This window comes from Pseudophryne corroboree, chromosome 4, assembly GCF_028390025.1.
Source record: "Pseudophryne corroboree isolate aPseCor3 chromosome 4, aPseCor3.hap2, whole genome shotgun sequence".
Taxonomy (NCBI): Eukaryota; Metazoa; Chordata; class Amphibia; order Anura; family Myobatrachidae; genus Pseudophryne; species Pseudophryne corroboree.
In genome coordinates this window covers 196,924,009-196,944,277 of record NC_086447.1, presented here as the reverse complement: position 1 = coordinate 196,944,277, position 20,269 = coordinate 196,924,009, and the positions used below count along the sequence as shown (strand labels likewise).

At 40.9% G+C, this 20,269-nt stretch overlaps 1 protein-coding gene across 1 annotated transcript in view; it reads right to left on the bottom strand.

Moving 5' to 3' along the window:
- Nucleotides 1-7,475: 7,475 nt before the first annotated feature.
- The window catches only part of SAG (S-antigen visual arrestin), a 97,112-nt gene continuing 84,318 nt past the window's right edge, over nt 7,476-20,269 (bottom strand). The window contains exons 12-14 of the mRNA XM_063919559.1: nt 16,669-16,692; nt 14,000-14,046; nt 7,476-8,909 (exon numbers count right to left, since the gene is read on the bottom strand). Coding sequence (XP_063775629.1) covers nt 8,749-8,909; nt 14,000-14,046; nt 16,669-16,692 — 232 coding nt within the window. The 3' untranslated portion in view covers nt 7,476-8,748. The remainder of the gene's footprint in view (nt 8,910-13,999; nt 14,047-16,668; nt 16,693-20,269) is intronic.

Sequence of the window (20,269 nt, the reverse complement as noted above, 5' to 3'; positions counted from 1 at the left end):
GTGTAACCTAGCCTCATCATAGTCGACACTGGAGTCAGAATCCGTGTCGGTATCAGTGTCAGCTATTTGGGATAGGGGACGCTTTTGAGACCCTGAAGGGCCCTGTTCTCTGGACTCTGCATTGTCCAATCTCTGATGTAACAAGGTCACATTTGCATTTAAAACATTCCACATGTCCAACCAATCCGGTGTCGGCGTTGCCGACTGAGACCCCCCAATCATCTGCTCTACCTCCTCTCTAGAAGAGCCTTCCATTTCAGACATGCCGACACGCGTACCGACACCCCCACACACACAGGGATTGTATATTAATATGGAGACAATTCCCCCAATAAAGCCCTTTGGAGAGGCAGAGAAAGAGTATGCCAGCACACACCCAGCGCCAATAACCCTGGAAATCAAATTCCCAGACAAGTAGCGCTTTTATATATTTATATAGATAAATCTATACACTCACTGCGCCTTACAAGTGCCCCCCCCCCCTCTTTTTGGCCCTCTGTCACCGTGTTCAGCAGGGGAGAGTCCGGGGAGCCAGCTTCTGCAGTGTGCTGTGTAGAAAATGGCGCTGGTTAGTGCTGGGAGATCAAGACCCGCCCCTCCAGTGGCGGGCTTCGGTCCCGCTCAAATTTTATTTATACTGGCTGGGGTTAAAATATATACTGCCAGTCTGCCACTGTAGCCTATATTCATATTTGTGCCAGTCCTAGAGGTTTATTGCTGCCCAGGGCGCCCCCCTGCGCCCTGCACCCATCAGTGCCTCAGTGTGTGTGTAGTGTGGGAGCAATGGCACGCAGCGTTACCTCATAGAAGATCTGAAGTCTTCTGCCGCCTTTGAAGTCTTCTTTCTTCTTATACTCACCCGGCTTCTATCTTCCGGCTCTGTGAGGAGGACGGCGGCGCGGATCCGGGACGAACGGCGAGGGTGAGACCTGAGTTCCGACTCTCTCTGGAGCTAATTGTGTCCAGTAGCCTAAGAAGCAGAGCCTATCATTTAAGTAGGTCTGCTTCTCTCTCCTCAGTCCCACGATGCATGGAGCCTGTTGCCAGTAGTGCTGGCTAAAAATAAAAAACCTAACAAAATGCTTTATTCAGAGAAACTCAGTAGAGCTCCCCTGTAGTGCACCCATTCTCCTCTGTGTACAGAATCTAACTGAGGTCTGGAGGAGGGGCATAGAGGGAGGAGCCAGTGCACACCCATACTAAAAGTTCTTTATGGTGCCCATGTCTGCTGCGGAGCCCGTCTATGCCCCATGGTCCATACGGAGTCCCCAGCATCCTCTAGGACGTACAAAGAGAAAAATAAAATAAACCATAGTTATAAAATGGAAACATGGATTGAGACACGTTCTAAAATAGTAAGGAAGTGAACAGTATCAGAGTTAAAGGAGATTTATTGAAGATAGATATGATATAGAATTTCTTAACGCTATTCTGGAAATAAGCAATGCCTATCTGAACGAGTAGGAGAGTAAAAAGGAAATTCTTATAAAGTCTGTATTAAATTTGTCCTGTATGCAATGTCTGTGTGTGTACAACATGAGAGATATTTTTGTACTCTCATGCATGTTATATACTAAATGTATAATATGATAAATGCAATAAAAACTATTTGTAAAAAAAAAAAAAAGGAATGCACGGCATGTTTTAAATAGTTTAAATCTTTTTACAAGCGGCAGCCCACTTCAGGGGCACAGTAATAATAACCCCACTTTAGTTGGTTCTGAGAACTCCCTTAACAATAATGTAATACAGCAACAGCAGCATATTTTAAAAGTTAAAGGGATAATTAACACCTATTACCCAATAAGGGGAGGAGTCAATTACCAGCAGGTATATAAGTGTGTATAAGGAGCTCCTCACTAGACACCTTTAAAAAGACCGTATTAAGGTTGAAATGCGTCGATGTGTAGGAGCACCTGTTCTCATCTGTACCCAGTGTTCTGAATCCATATGGTGAGATAACTCAGGCTATATATTTCCCCACCTCCTATGTGGTTTCATGATATGCAGTCAAACCATCTGATTCACTGGGTATAAGCTCCTCTGCCAATTTAAGAAGTTGTTACAGTTTTTATGTTATTCCAAATTGCTGTTTTACGATTTTAATGATTCAAATTTGGTTGGTATACTACAAAATGGCCTGTGTTTCTCCTTAAAACAGAGTGAAACGCCATTCCAGACAGACATCGGAAGAGACCGGACCAAAAAGATACCTTTACATGCATAAAACACTTACCTATGAGTAAGCATACATGTGAGCACCTGTTGTAAGCCATTAGAGGTGAGAGTGAACCACTGATTGGATGTGTGGAGAGCAACACTGGACTAGAACTAAGGGGCCCTACACACTCGGCGATGCGCCGCTGAGATGCCCGACGGCCGATACGGCCGACGAGCAACCCGGCGGCGGGGGGGCAGTGACGGGGGGAGTGAAGTTTCTTCACTCCCCCCGTCACCCGGCTGCATTGAAGTGCAGGCAAATATGGACGAGATCGTCCATATTGGCCTGCATGCACAGCCGACGGGAGATCAGCGATGAACGAGCGCGGGGCCGCGCATCGTTCATCGCTGGAGTCTCCACACTGAAAGATATGAACGAGTTCTCGTTCATTTATGAACGAGATCGTTCATATCTTCCAGAATATCGGCATGTGTGTAGGGCCTATAACACAGAAACTAAAGATATCTTTATAAGAGTACCACCGATCACTGAATGTAAGCCCACATGTAAGCATCTGACACCATGTGAACACTAGGGTGAAGCTACTGTATATATGAAAAAGAGAACCCATCGCATAGGTATTTTTTCATCCAATTCGGGAACATTTATCTGTTGTGAAAACTCTAAAGTCAATAGAATTCATAGATATTTTCTGTCTGTCTTTTTCTCATCCTTGTGTATGAGAACTGCAAAGGACATTTCGAATACTGTCTGAAAAAGTGAAGAACCTCACGATTCACTATATGGTAACGACTCACTGTATGATAACTAGTAGTACATTTTATATATATGTATGTATATATATATATATATATATATATATACATTGCTTTGTATGTGGGAGCGCAATCTAGGGCTGTATCTACCATTTTGTCTTTTCATATTATTCTTCAGATGTGTATGGTGACATATCTTTGATACTGCTGACAGAAGCTGCTCCTGAGTGCGCAGCTTGATTCTAATCTTTTCTGTGTGACTGTTGGGAGGTATGCTTAAAGTTCGAATCAGGAACAATTCAGTTTCTGTTGCTAGTTTGCTTTTCAGTGTAAAAAAAGGTAATCAAACATGCCAAAACCTGGGATCTTTAGTTCTTCAGTCTTAAAAAGGCCCATACACACTAGAAGACTTGAAAGATGTGAAAGATTAACAATTTGGAAGATGAGTGATTTCCCTTGAACTCCCTGACAATCGATATTGAGTGTACACACTGAGCGATTTTACAAACGATCTGAACGTCGAATGATCTGCTCTGCTGGGATTGAGGGGATTGAGCTGCATGCATGGATGACTGACAACCTGCTTCAAATGAGCGCAGGTGCACGCATCATTCATTGTTTGCTGTGTACACACTAGAAGATTTGAACAATAGATCAGTCAAAACCATCGTTATCGCTCAAATCGATTGAAAAAATCTTCTATTTTGTGTGGGCCTTATTTCTTCCCAACTGAGCTATTTTGTCAAGCCCTACTTGTGGAAAAGGCTTTTATTGGGCTAAAAATCATAGGGACTAAGATCACATGAAATTTTCTAAACGTTCAAATACTTCAGTTTCTACTGCTGCTGTTTTGCATCTCATTGTTACAAAATGTATATTTTACGGTAAGTGGGAGCATGGAGCTTGTTATTCTTTATTCCTAAAACCCAGTAAGTTCAATCGTTTTGCTCTTTATTATTAAAATACTTCAATTCTGAAAGTGTTTATAAATTATATTTTGATGCCTTGCGCCAAGGGCGTAACTACCATAGTTGTAGGGAGTGCAGATGCTGTGGGACCGAGAGCTAGAGGGGCCCACCTTCACTGTCAAAGTTAAATGTGTCATATACATTTTTCAGCACTGGTAAATACATATGGGCCCTTTCAAATGTTTGACATGTGGCCTACAATTTATCTAGTTAGAGTATACCCCTGGACCAGCTCATTGTAATGTGGTATAAAATAAATTGGAGGGCATTATAATGTTACATACTGTAATATGAACTGGGGATCTCTAATGTGGTAGAATATGAAGTGGAGGCACTATAGTGTGGCATAATATGTACTGGGGACACTGTATGTCATAATGTGAATTGGAGGAACTGTTCTGCATAATGTGTACTGACAGTCCTACAATGTGACATAATGTGCACCAGGGCACTACTATGGTTCATAAAAGAAACTAAGGCACTACTGTGGTTTAGAAAATTAACTAGGGAACTATTATGGGCAATAAAATTAACTGCTGCAGAGAGGTGTCTCACTACTGTAAACTCATTCATTATAAACCCTTAATCAAAACCTGAAATGGTTGTTGCAAAATTTAGTCAAGAATCATTTTGCGAAAAAGTCAAGCTAGGACGATTGCTAACATGAACACTGTATTTCTGCTATATATACTGTGTTGTTAAAGAAAAGGTTATGTCCATTTGGAAGCTGAAACAGAATAATGAACTTTGTTAAGAAATAATGTTGCTTTATATTGATATATTTCAACACTGATCTCTTCTCACTTAAAGAAGAAAAAACATATCCAAATATGCGATTGATCCAGGGTTGATCAGTATTATATCCCTGGATACGGGATGCCAGAGGTCAGAATACTGAAGCTGGCATCCCAGTACTTGTAATCTTGACAGGGAGGAGGCTAAGAATGTTTCCCCTGCCCCCTGTTCCCTAACCCTCCTTTCCTACAGCCTAGTGCATGACCCTTACCTCCCCCAGGTAGTGCCTAAACCTAACCCCCCTTGCTCCTCAGCCTAACCCTCCACCTTAGTGCCTAAACCTAACCTTTCCCCCCCTGGTAATTAACCCTAACCCCCCTTCCCGCAGCCTAACCCTAACCTTTCTCAACCACAACCCCCCCCCCCCCACACACACACACACACACACATACCCCCCGCAGATTAATCCTAATCTCCCCTGGTGGAGCCTCAACCTAACCCATCCCCCACCCGGTCCTAACCCTAATCCATCTACTATACTGATGTTCAGGATTCCGGCATCAGGATTCTAAAGGGTGTCGGGATTCCGGTATCAGCATTCCGACTGCCAGGATCCCGACCACCAGCATCTTGACCACATCCCATTCAAGGACCTTTAGATCTTCAGTCTAATGCTCTCCCAATTGACCTATTTCAACAAGCTCTATAAATGGCACAGGTTACTTTATGGTTGGGGCGGAAATACAGATGTCAATGAAAGTCAAGGTGCTCCAAGGGTAGTGCTAGATAATAATATATATAAATAATAAATAAGCCTTCAAATAGATTTTATTCAAATTATTTAATTTAGAAAATAGAAATATTGTTGAGAATTTTTGGAACAAATATTCAGAGGTTAAGTCATTAAAGCAAACATAGAGGCTTTAAAGCAACATAGGGGCCCATTATCGTCTTTCCGATGTTGCGGACTGGCATCGAAGATGGCATGCTACTTCCACAATGACAATATTCTCAAACTGTCTCACTATGCCTACAATCCATGGCCAGGGCTATTAAAATAATAAAATGTAATATAAACTTTGTATAGTTTGTCAAATGTTACCTATTGGATAATGTGCCTTAGAAAATGGCCTGGCCTGTCATATAATTGAAAAATCAATGGATAAACGGGTATATACCAATCATTTTTTGATCACATTTGGCAATATTTCTACTATTGATGATGCAGTCTTGTTCTGGTGTCACACATGTTGCCTGCAATATTGCAGAATATGTGGCTACCTTTACCCTCATTTGTAAAATCCTCTCATAAAATACAACCTTTAATGGACAAATGCAGACTGTTACAGGTGGCACCCTGACTTCCCTCATTGCTTTAGATACTGCTTTATGCACCTCAGAGCAGGTATAAGCATGTGCCGCAGTCCTCCCTTTCACAGGGCCCTCACCCCAAAGACTGGCCCCAGCCTAGGGATGGTTCTCTGGCAGGTAAACCGCACGAATGTATGTAAAAGAAACAAGGTGTATGTTTCCTTCCTCCATTGACTCTTCCCACTCACATTTATGGCACATGCTTCCTCTGAAGACCCTGATCAACAACGGGTAGTGATTGTGTGCAGTTCATAATGAATTGGGTGAAGATTGTGTGTCTGCATGTTGCTGTTGTGTCTGGAGTGAAAGAGGGGGAGAAGCAGTGTGTGTCAGGGTGCACCGCCTCCTGGAGTGTGGGAAGTGAATGCAGAGGAAGGACAGTGTGGGCCTAAGTGGGTGCTAGTAGAGTGCTGGCAGTGAAGGCAGGGTAGGGAGGGGATGTATGTCTGGGTGCTGCTTGGATGTTGGCATTGAATGTGGGTTAGGGGAAGTGTGCATCTAAGTGCTGCTGAGATTTGGGTGTTGGTAGTGAATGCAAGCAGGGAGGGAGGGGCACCAACAACTATTTTGCCTCTGGGATCCTAGTATGAACATACACTCCTGCTTTTTTGGGGTTAATTTAATGAGATCTAAAGATATAATGAAATGTTCTTAAAGTTCATATCACATACACTTCAGTTTCTGCTGATATAACATTCATATTTCACTGTTCAATTGAATGATGGAGCTTGTTATTCTTCTTTCCTAAAACACAGTAAGCTCAAACTTTTGCTTTTTATTATCAAAATACTTTCAGTCTTACATTGTTAATTTATATTTAGATACCTGTTATCTCTTCTAAGACAATTAATTAACACATTATGCTGTTTATCATTCAAATACATCCAGGTTTACAGAGTACTATTGTCTCGTAGAAGAGAAAACCCCAAAGATCTTAGGAGTGCTTCCTCATTTTCAAACAGAGATGTTTCTCTGGTGTGCCTCAAACCCTTATACTCAAAGATTTTTTTTATATTTATAGAGAAAATAAGGCATTAAAAAGAATGAAAAAAAACATATGGCATTGGCATTGCTTCCCTAAAGATTTAAGGATATTGTTGTTGTTTTTTTTGTTTTTTTCATTTTTTCCATACCCCAAAAACATACTAGTAGGTTATTTGCCTTCTCTGTAAAATAGAAAAGGAATTTAGATTGCAAGGTCAAATGGGCAGGGACCAGTGTGATTTGCATATAATGTCTTTTGAACTCTGCATCATTTGGTGGTGCTATACAAATAGACAATAATAATATAGAACCTGTGTCTAATGCACAGATCTTCATTTTGTCAACATGGCATGCTTTTTCCATTCATTTAATATGTTTAATATTTCTAAAAGTGAACTAGATTAGGTTGTTTCCATATTCTTTAAATATCTTAAATACATTTCCATAAAAGATTTGACACAAGCATCATACCTTATTAGGTTGTTTTTAGCTGTGAATTAGCTATTTATTGTTTTTCATTGCAATGCACAGTATCACACAACTCTTCACATCCCATTAATTCTAGAATCAATCTTTCTATTTATATGGGGTTTTCACTCATGTGTATATCACTTTAATAAGTTTAAAGGGCAACTTTAATAAGTTTAAAAAGCAATATTCTTCTCTTCAGATTAGTTTACAACAATTAAAATCCATTCTGCAGTTGCACCCGAACAAATGTAAGGTATTATTTGGTAAATGCAAACAGACATAGGACTCCAGCCAATATTTAATGTTCAGGCTTCTCTCAGGCTTTGGATGAGGAGTACTGCAGACAGTACGACAACAGCAAAATGTGTTAGTTGTTATACTACTAACATAATAACATCCCAGGATCAGGAAAAGATACAAATACAGTAAAATACAGAAACCAGTCACCTGTGAGTCATTTTAAGGTGTGTCTGACTAGGGCCTAAGCACTTTACTCATATCAGTATTTATCTGTTGCTCAACTGAATGTCCCCAGTTTTTAAACAGGCTAAGATAGAACAAACTTTAACCAATGAATGCTCATAGAACAAAATGTATTTTGAGATGAGAGTGCTGATCAGTGTGTGAGACAGTTTCCTTTCTAATGGTGTAACTATGGGCCTTATTCAGGTTCGCAATTTTCAGAATATCGGTCCAGTGCGCAGGACCCATTCTGCATGTGCGCGGCCTAGGAGATACAATCACATCACAGTGATGTGAATGCCTCTGCCTAATTGACAGGAAGAGTCGTTTGTGGGGCGGTCGGGGCGGCGATGCAGCATTGTGGGAGCGTGGTGTCAAAAATGTGTGCGGGGCCGGACAGCTGCAAAGGGAAACATATCCATGCTGCACCTGCCTTCACAGCCAGGCTGTGTAGGCAGGGGTCGACCCTAGTTGCTGAGATCATGAACTGATTGTGATGCAATCGCAATTGGATTGCGAATGCAGCGCTGGGTGGCACTTAGCATAATGGGTGACCTTGCCCTGTGCTGAGCGTCCCCAAGCATGCAAACATATGCAGTTGCAATTTTGCTAAATTAGCACAACTGCAAATGATGCTGAATATGATCCTGTGTCAGTAGGGATAGGTTTGCATGTGATATGCCTGGTATAACTGAAGCAGATAGAATATGATGGCAAATACACAGCATATGAAAAAATGAATACATCTTGTTAACTATGATGTCAAAAATATATAAATTTAAGTATACCTAGTTCTGATCAATTAGAGTTTCCATTAATATTATAACGCCCAAAGTGGCGTTGCTACTTGCAAAGTAATATTGCTAGACATGTTTTTTTTATTTCTCATCTTCGTCCTCTTCCTCCTTGTCTTCCTGTTGTAATTCATCCTTAAGTTGGTCCCGTGCAAATTCTTCAAATACCATATCCTCATCCTGCTCACTGTGCAACAATGGAGATAACAAAAAATGCTATGTTAACAACCACTTTATGAACTATTTATTTAACAACGTATTTTATGTATTTATTATTACCAGTTATTGATATAGCACACACATATTCTACAGCACTTTACAGAGAATATTTGACCATTTACTGTACATCAGTCCCTGCCCCAGTGAAGATTACACTCTACATTTCTTACCACATGTACACACATTCATGCTAGGGTTAATTTTGCTTGGAGCTAATTAACTTACCAGTATATTTTTGGATTGTGGGAGTAAACCAGAGTACCCAGAGGAAACCCACACAAGCACTGAGATTATGGGCCTAATTCAGGATTGATCGCAAAATTTTTCTCTAATGGGCAAAACCATGTGCACTGCAGGTGGGGCAGATATAATATGTGCAAAAAGATTAGATTTGGGTGGGGCGTGTTCAAACTGAAATCTAAATTGCAGTGTAAAAATAAAGCAGCCAGTATTTACCCTGCACAGAAACAAAATGACCCACTCAAATCTAACTCTATATGCACATGTTATATTTGCATTAGCAGGTGGTGTCTGGATCTTCAAAGGAGGCACTTGGCAGGCCCCACCCACAATAATTAAGAGACAGCAGTATCTTGATTGTCTATTGGCAAAATGGTCGGCCAATAAGCTAATTGCGCCATACACTATAAATCTTTATCGAGGATTGGTTGCTATCAGGTTTGTAAATCTGATTTAGCAATCAAGATCTCTTTTGATTGGAAACACTAATCGGGGGACCCCATATATTGCCAATTTATTGGGACAATCATCTGCAAAACAGTGAAATGCCCCAAATTATCACAGCTGTATGGGAGCCTTAATTCATATATGCTCCAGAACCCACTCTTTGAGGAGGCTTTTAGATCACTATCGTTATGCTATAACTGCTATTGATTGCTCCAAGAGGGCAACCAAACTTACTGTGTGGGAGGTTGTGTGATGAGTCAGCGCAATTGTTATAGAGTAATCCTCATAGGTGGTGGCAATAAAAGAAGTGTGACTCCGTCTAGGTATTCAAATTACCATCTCTGACAATAGTCAGGGCACAAACCGTCAAGGATACTTACTGAGGTCCCTGACAACTCTATACAGTTGTGTCAGTAGCTGCTGCAGAATGAATATACCATTGATGTCCCATAAATTAGTATTTTATGAGTAGTGCACCCATTCACATTGTTTATAATATCATTAATAGTAATAACATCATTTTCTCTGGTAATAAGAATGGGTATCTCAGATATGCTTTCTCCTTATATGACTGATGTGAGAATAAATGAATCCAAATAGTCAATTATCAGTATTTCTCTACTACTCTATGGGGTATATTTACTAAGCTCCCGATTTTGACCGAGATGCCGTTTTTTCTTCAAAGTGTCATCTCGGTTAATCTCGGTAATTTACTAAACACTAATCACGGCAGTGATGAGGGCATTCGTAATTTTTTGCAAGTTCAGGTAAAAAATTACGAATGAATACACCATCGGTCAAAACGCGGCTGTTTAAGTATGAATCTCGGTCATTTACTAAGAAGTGCAAAGCCAAAAAAGAACAAACACTGCCGTGAAAAATTACAACTCGTAAAAAAGTGCTAAAAAAAAACAGACCTTTTTTTTTTATTCGTGATTGGATAGGCATGCACGGATCCATGAGATCCGTGCATGTATATCAGTGGGAAGGGGTGGGAAAGTGCTTATTTTTTCAAAAAAAATTGCGTGGGGTCCCCCCTCCTAAGCATAACCAGCCTCGGGCTCTTTGAGCCGATCCTGGTTGCAGAAATATGGTGAAAAAAATGACAGGGGTTCCCCCATATTTAAGCAACCAGCATCGGGCTCTGCGCCTGGTCCTGGTCCCAAAAATACGGGGGGAAAAAAGAGTAGGGGTCCCCCGTATTTTTAAAACCAGCACCGGGCTCCACTAGCTGGACAGATAATGCCACAGCCGGGGGTCACTTTTATACAGCGCCCTGCGGCCGTGGCATCAAAAATCCAACTAGTCACCCCTGGCCGGGGTACCCTGGGGGAGTGGGAACCCCTTCAATCAAGGGGTCCCCCCCCCCCAGCCACCCAAGGGCCAGGGGTGAAGCCCGAGGCTGTCCCCCCCCATCCAATGGGCTGCGGATGGGAGGGCTGATAGCCTTTGTTGTAAAATAAAAGATATTGTTTTTAGTAGCAGTACTACAAGTCCCAGCAAGCCTCCCCCGCATGCTGGTACTTGGAGAACCACAAGTACCAGCATGCGGCGGAAAAACGGGCCCGCTGGTACCTGTAGTACTACCACTAAAAAAATACCCAAAAAAACACAAGACACACACACCGTGAAAGTATAATTTTATTACATACATACACACATACATACATACTTACCTTATGTTCTCACGCAGGTCGGTCCTCTTCTCCAGTAGAATCCAAGGGGTACCTGTTGAAGAAATTCTACTCACGAGATCCAGGGGTCCAGGCTCCTCGGCAAATCCAGGGATAATCCACGTACTTGAATAAAACAAAAAAACGGTTGCCCGACCACGAACTGAAAGGTGACCCATGTTTGCACATGGGTCACCTTCCCACGAATGCCAGAAACCCACTTTGCCTTCTGGCTAAGTGGGTTTCTTCAGCCAATCAGGGAGTGCCACGTTGTAGCACCCTCCTGATCGGCTGTGTGCTCTTGTCCTCACTGACAGGCAGCACACGGCAGTGTTACAATGTAGCGCCTATGCGCTACATTGTAACCAATGATGGGAACTTTCTGCCCTGCGGTTGACCTAAAGTGACGTCACCGCTGAGCAGAAAGTTCCCATCATTGGTTACAATGTAGCGCATAGGCGCTACATTGTAACACTGCCGCGTGCTGCCTGTCACTCAGTACAGGAGCACACAGCTGATCAGGAGAGTGCTACAACGTGGCACTCCCTGATTGGCTGAAGAAACCCACTTAGCCAGAAGGCAAAGTGGGTTTCTGGCATTCGTGGGAAGGTGACCCATGTGCAAACATGGGTCACCTTTCAGTTCGTGGTCGGGCAACCGTTTTTTTGTTTTATTCAAGTACGTGGATTATCCCTGGATTTGCCGAGGAGCCTGGACCCCTGGATCTCGTGAGTAGAATTTCTTCAACAGGTACCCCTTGGATTCTACTGGAGAAGAGGACCGACCTGCGTGAGAACATAAGGTAAGTATGTATGTATGTGTGTATGTATGTAATAAAATTATACTTTCACGGTGTGTGTGTCTTGTGTTTTTTTGGGTATTTTTTTAGTGGTAGTACTACAGGTACCAGCGGGCCCGTTTTTCCGCCGCATGCTGGTACTTGTGGTTCTCCAAGTACCAGCATGCGGGGGAGGCTTGCTGGGACTTGTAGTACTGCTACTAAAAACAATATCTTTTATTTTACAACAAAGGCTATCAGCCCTCCCATCCGCAGCCCATTGGATGGGGGGGGACAGCCTCGGGCTTCACCCCTGGCCCTTGGGTGGCTGGGGGGGGGGGGACCCCTTGATTGAAGGGGTTCCCACTCCCCCAGGGTACCCCGGCCAGGGGTGACTAGTTGGATTTTTGATGCCACGGCCGCAGGGCGCTGTATAAAAGTGACCCCCGGCTGTGGCATTATCTGTCCAGCTAGTGGAGCCCGGTGCTGGTTTTAAAAATACGGGGGACCCCTACTCTTTTTTCCCCCCGTATTTTTGGGACCAGGACCAGGCGCAGAGCCCGATGCTGGTTGCTTAAATATGGGGGAACCCCTGTCATTTTTTTCCCATATTTCTGCAACCAGGATCGGCTCAAAGAGCCCGAGGCTGGTTATGCTTAGGAGGGGGGACCCCACGCATTTTTTGGGGGGATTTTACATTGTTTAATTAAAAATAAAAAATAAAAAGAACCCCAGCACGGATCACACAGATCCGGCCGAGATTGATTGTAAAAAAAAACGGCAGTGTTTTGCTAATCACTGCCGTAAAATTAGGAAAAAAAAAAACGAATGACATCGACATCGGAAGAAAAGAAAAACACGAATACGACAGCTTAGTAAATCCATCGTAATAAATTCAAAAAGTTGCAGTTTTACACTCTCGATGTCATTCGTGATTGAACTTTGACCTATTTTCGGAAATTACGAATGTTAGTAAATATACCCCTATGTCTTGAGTGACTCATGTTTTGACTACCATACAGACAGCAAGAACATTAGTTCATTCACCACTGGAACAAATGCAAAATCTCTACCGCTCCAACAATAGCCCTGTCAAAATAACTTCTGCACTGCAAAGTCTGCTTAAAGTGTAGTTGAATCTTACTTTTCTTTAGCTGCCATGACACGCAATAGCATAAAACGAAAAGAAAAACAATTATATGCATTGAAGTCATTGACTGTGCAACTATGACAGTACATCCTATGCATTCAACATAACTAGTGTTTTTCAGCCTGTCCCCCTTAAGAGCTTTTTAATCAAGCATATTGGCCCTGTTAATAAAATGGAAGCAGTTACTGTACTTCAGGGTTATAAATTAACTAAAAGTTCTGTTTATTATGTCTGTAAAGCAGGAGATATCACAGATAATAAATATTAGTCATGATTGCCTCCGGAATAGCAGCACAATGAGGACTAGCCCCAAACATTGTTTCTCCCTATATACTGTATACTGTACATACTGTAAGTGCCAGATTCATTCAACTTTTACAATGGCTCTGGGAGACCCATTGAAAATACATTTTGGGGTGATATTCTATGTATTGGTGATGTGGGATTTATCACCAAGATTTCTTAACTACAATAACATAATCAAATGCTCCAACCTCTAACTTAAGATTGTGCTTATTTAGGTATTGTGTCCTTACTATCAAATCACTGCAGCTACTGTATACCAATCAACAATGGAGAAATGGCCCATATTTTATCATTAGGCAACTCCAGACCCAATACTTCATATATAGCTGCCATCTACAATGAACGTCAACTTCATGAGAATTTCTCAGTGATATTTTGTAATGTCCATCAAGAAACATAAAAACACATTGCTCGAATTAATTTTGATTTTAAAAACACAATTTAGCTCCAGTTGAACAACTTACCTGGTTTAGGATGCATGAGAATAAATGGAAGTTCTGTGGAGACCTCACTAAGTACGAGAACAGATAACATAGAATAAGAACCAATGGAAATATGGCCATCGCATCTAAACTTTTTGCAAAAGTACTAAATTAAAAGTTTGAGACTTTGAAAAGTCTTCTCATGAAACTAATCTATCATCTATTCATCACAATCTTAAGTTTGAAGCATAGTAAATAAACAGGAATAGTCCTGCATGGCATGGCTTGTAACCTGTCAGAAAACTTGATCTCCTCCTCGTCGCATATTACACATGAAATCAGTTCCACACATGTGCATTACTAATTTTCTTCCTGCAAATGGAATTCTGGAGCGCAAGCAATGGCTATTAAAGTTCATTTTAAGTGCAAAGAAGGGGACATAAGTTTCCCCACTATTTAGCTTATCTCTGCACTCTGAGTGCAGATACCAGCCAGGGCACTGATGATCAGTCCCCACTGAGACCCACTCTTCTGCGCTCTACATGACAGAGGGAGTAAATGCCACAGGATGTGTTTGTGTGTGTGGGGGGTGGGGGGGAGGGGGAGTATGTGGCAGTAAGTGAAATTTACAGCCAATGAGGGATTTATTGCTACTCTGGGGGGATCTGTGGCCACTCGGGAATCCACTGACACTGGGAGAGGTGAGTTTTATAGCACATTAGGAGCTACAGCCACATGGGATGTTGTTACAGGGGTGAGGCGCATCATGCAGCACTGTTCAGCAACACTAGGGTTGTAGGAAAATGCTACAGGGGGAGAGGACAATTGCTACACTGGGATCCATGATGGGATTGAAAAATGCTACAGGGAACCTGGGACAATGATACAGTCATCTGCTGGACATGCTCCAAGGGTGGTGCTAGACACTCCCTAGGCATATTCTTTTTGCTAAAAAAAAATAATAAATAAGCCTTCAAATAGATTTTAGTCAAATTATTTCATTTAAAAAATAGAAATATTGTTGAGAAATTTTGGAACAAATATTCAGAGGTTAAGTCGTTAAAGCAAACATGGAGGCTTTAAAGCAACATAGGAACCCATTATCGTCTTTCCGATGTTCCAGACTGGCAATGAAGATGGCATGCTACTTCCACAATGACGATATTCTCAAACTGTCTTACTATGCCTACAATCCATGGTCAGGGCTATTAAAATAATAAAATGGAATATAAACTTTGTATAGTTTGTCAAATGTAACCTATTGGATAATGTGCCTTATAAAATGTCCTGTCATATAATTGAAAAATCAATGAATACATTTTTGATCACATTTGGCAATATTTCTACTATTGATGATGCAGTCTCGTTCTGGTGTCACACATGTTGCCTGCAATATTGCAGAATATGTGGCTACCTTTACCCTCATTTGTAAAATCTTCTCATCAAATACAACCTTAAATGGACAAATGCAGACTGTTACAGGTGGGATGCTAGCCAACTTGTATATTATAGGGCTGACCCCGAGTCACACACAAAGTGGCTGTAGCTGTGGTTAGCTGCAGAATATACTACCTTCTGCTAATGTGAGATTCCGTAGGGCTAATATGGGTGTTCATGCAGCTGCAGGCAGAAACCCGTGCTGCCTACTGATTTTATGCAAACAACACTTATCATTATCAACACTTGCACAAGTCCCCGCAAGAGATGCATTTATCATGAAGCCTTATTGTAGACAAATCTCATGGCCCTATGTGGGCACTGCTATTATGTAGTGTAGGACTGCTGATATCAGAGAAGCTGTGAAGTAGCTCAGCAGCTTTCCATATGTTTGTAAATTTATGTAACAAATATCTCTGAAATTATATTACCAGATAGGTTCAAGTATTTTTATAGTTAGTAGTCAGTGTGCTAGGTGGATTCCAGGGGGTAGCACCCCCCCTTCCTTTCTGTTTGCTGTTTGCTGTGACCCCTCCCCTTTTTCTAGCACCTCATAAGTATTTTCAGAATGATTGAGCTGCTACCACTGTTTGTTTGCATGTGTGTGAAGGCATAGAATGGGAGCAGCATTTGAAAGGCATGCTTGTCCTTGTAGTGCTAATGGGAGATCTCAGGGGTGGCTATCAGGTAAACTAGCCCACAATCGGAATGCATTTTTGTATGATCCTTTATCATGAGGCCTTACTGTAGACAAATCACATGGCCCTATGTGGGCACTGCTATTATGTAGTGTAGCACTGCTGATATCAGGGAAGCCATGAAGTGGCTCAGCAGCTAAACATGTATTTGCAAAGTCATGTAACAAATAACTCTAAAATTCTATTACCAGATAGGTTCAAGTAATGTTACCGGTATTAGTCAGTGTGCTGGGGGGATACCAGCAGGGAGTGGGGTGGGAAGCACCCCCCCCCCTTCCCCTTTCTGTTTCCCGCAAAAGGTGCGTCAGAAACTGGTTTCTCTTCCTGATACGCAAAACTCAGAATCACACAGAGCTTTAGGTATATGCCCATGACACTCGCCCAATTCAGGGCTTTTCTGTATGCTTGCATTGTGGTCACTTAGTTGCTGCCTAGAAATGCCCAATTACACAGAAAGACAGACGCCCCCATGCACAGAGTGCGGTCGGATGGTGAATCAGCCCCTATCTTGTTTAGTGTTTTGCTTCTACACTAATTTGGCTCTACTTGGTGCAAAATATACAGTATATGTTTTACCTGGAAGTCATATCTCCCAACAAGCTGCAGATGAAAGAAAATGAAGGAAATACAATTATTAATGATAAATGCAGCATATAATTATTTTCTAGTCTGCAGGAAGTGTAACTTAATGTAATTAAATTAAACTTATTCTTATCCATTAGCAGCAGTGTGAGACCTTCAATAGACATAAAGACAGGCCTGCTGCATAAAGATAGAAAACCTGCTCCTACAATCACCCTGTTATGATATCTCAGATATATTCAATTCTCCTAAGCATTATTAATAGCATCTTAAGGCAACTTTTTTTAAATCCACTACCAATGTCACATTTTTACAAAATGCGTTTGTTGCACTTTAAGTGGATCAGATCATGTTATATCCAAATTCCACTAAATCAGATCCAGAACAATTGTCAAATGCAGATAAATCATTCATTTTTGGTTTGAAAAAAGTCAGCTTAGTCAACTATGTATAGTCAACAATAGTTGACTAAGCCATTGCGACAATAGTCCTTAAATAAGGCATTCCAATTATAAAGTTGCCGTATTTATGGCACTTTTGTTTGCAGCATTTTTAAAATTGTTCCATTAATCAATCATTTGCCATAAATGACATTTCACAGAAGTGGCATCTGAATTGTTATCTACTCTGTATCTTTGTTCAAGATAACCCAGACATGCATCTTCCCCACCATATTACACATCTTATATGGTTTAGTATAAAGTATGGTTTAGTATAAAGACAGGATCCAAAAACACAGGTCACACAAAGGTCACACAAAAACAAATGTGTTGAATTTTAGAAATGCTGACTTTGCAAAAATGAGGAGATGTTTAAGGGATTCATTGGTGGACTGGAGGAACTTGGAAGGAGTGCAGGAGAGGTGGGAAAAACTGAAAAGTGCAATACTAAGGGCAACAGACCTTTGTATCAAAAGGGTTAGGAAAAGCACCATGAAAAGGAAGCCAGTGTGGTTCACAAAAGAAGTATCAACTGGTGTGAAAGCAAAAAAGATGGCTTTAAGAAAATACAAACAGATTCAAAATAATAATGACAAAGAGGTGTATCTTGACAGACGGAAAGATGCTAAGAAAGTGATCAGACGTGCAAAGGCAGAAGCTGAGGAGAAAATGGCCCATTCAGTAGATAAAGGAGGCAAAACTTTTTTAAGTATATAAATGAAAGGAGAAAATCAAATGGTGGAATAATAAGACTTAAGACAGAGAGTGAGAATTTGGTGGAGGGAGACAAGGCAATAGCAGATAACCTAAATAATTATTTTTGCTCAGTATTTACTACAGAAGAAGGGAAGGATCCACAGTTAAGTTGCAAGGACATTCATAAAAATAAGGTAGATGAGACTACATTTACAGAGGACAAGCTCCTAACAAAACTTTCAAAACTAAAAGTGGATGAATCAATGGGGCCAGATGGGATACCCCCAATGATACTAAAAGAGCTAAAAGATGTGCTGGTGACACCATTAACATAATTATTTAACCAGTCACTAAATACAGGTGGAATTCCAGAGGCCTGGAAAAGAGCGAATGTAGTTCCACTGTACAAAAGTGGAAGCAAGGAAGAAGCAAGTAACTACAGACCAGTAAGCCTTACATCAGTAGTAGGGAAAGTAATGGAAAAACTATTAAAAGAAAGACTTGTGGAATATCTTAAATCAAACAACTTACAGGATCCAAAACAGCATGGATTTACTGGTGGGAGATCATGCCAAACAAATCTTATTGACTTTTTTGACTCTGTGATGAAAATAATAGATCAAGGGGGAACTGTAGATGTAGCTTATCTAGACTTTAGTAAGGCATTTGACACTGTCCCACATTGCAGATTCCTAAATAAACTTGAAAGCATGGGGGTGGATTATAAAACCATTAAATGGATAAGAACCTGGTTGCAGGATAGAAAACAGAGAGTTGTAGTAAATGGAGTGCAATCTATGGAGGGAAATGTTACCAGTGGAGTCCCCCAGGGATCTGTACTTGGACCAGTTCTCTTTAATATCTTTGTTTGTGACATTGCAAATGATATTGAAGGGAAAGTATGCCTTTTTGCAGATGATACAAAGATTTGCAACAAGGTAGACACACCGGGAAGGGTAAAACAAATTATTGATGACATAGCTAGGATTGAGAAATGGCCAAGAATGTGGCAGCTACAGTTTAATGCTACAAAATGCTAAATAATGCACTTGGGTCTCAAAAACCCAAAGGCTAAATATAGTATCAAGGGTACTATATGAAAACTACTGAGGAGGAAAGGGATTTAGGAGTCATTATTTCAAGTGACTTAAAGGCAGGAAAGCAATGCAACAAAGCATTGAGAAAGGCTAATCAGATGCTTGGTTGCATAGCAAGAGGAATCAGTAGCAGGAAAAAAAGAAGTAATAATGCCACTGTATAGGTCATTGGTGCGGCCTCCTCTGGAATACTGTGTCCAGTTCTGGAGACCATATCTCCAGAAGGATATAAATACATTAGAGAGTATACAAAGAAGGGCAACTAAAATGGTGCATGGCCTACATCACAAAACTCACCCGGAAAGGCTAAAAGATCTTATCATGTATAGTTTGGAGGAGAGAAGGGAAAGGGGGTACATGATAGAAACGTTCAAATACACCTAGGGTTTTAACAAAGTTCAGGAGGGAAACATAATTCAAAGGGAGAGAAGTACTAGAACTCGAGAACATACTGTACACTGGGGAAATTTGAGGAAAAATTACGTCCCAGTCCCAGAAAGGGTAATGGATAAGGGGAATAGCCTCCCATCAGAGGTGGTAGAGGCTAAGACTGTAGAGCAATTTAAACATGCTTGGGATAGGCATATGAATATCCTTACAAAGAATTAAGGTTCAAACAGGGCTGAGATTACCTAAAGGATAAAAAAAGGGGAAGACTAGATGGGCCAAGTGGTTCTTATCTGCCGTCACATTCTAAGTTTCTGTTTCTATCTTTACCTTCAAACGGTAGTTCTCTTTCTGTTTCTCTAACGTATTTTAACATTAATCTTGGATTAATTACATAAGTAATTGGTGAAAAAACACCTTAAATATAATTTATTTGATTATACAAAAGGTGCTACTACAGTATAACAAAATTGGTGGGAATAAATGGAACAGATAGGTTCTGTCCATGATCTTTCTCAACTAATGTGTTTGAAACACAAGTTTAATAGCTGTAGTCTGGGAGAGATTTATCAAAGCTTGGAGAGAGATTAAGGGGGAGATGTACTAAGCAGTGAAAAGAGTGGAGAAGTGAGCCAGCGGAGAAGTTGATTATAGCAACCAATCAGCATTAAAGTAACATTTCTAATTTGCATACTATAAAATCATACTATATAAATCATGATTGTAGACATAAAGAACTAACCAGTCAGCCTCCAACTGTCATTTTACAGGCTGTGTTTGAAAAATGACAGAAGCTTATTGTTTGGTACTTTTTTCTCTCTACTTTATCTCTCTCCAAGCAAACCCTGTAGACTACAATTGTTAAGCTTGCTTTTAAAACCCATTAGTTGAGAAAGATAATTTAAAATGTCAATTCAATGGATCGCACTGCCCATGAGTTGTCGGCATCAGATCATTTCAGCAGTCACAAGCATC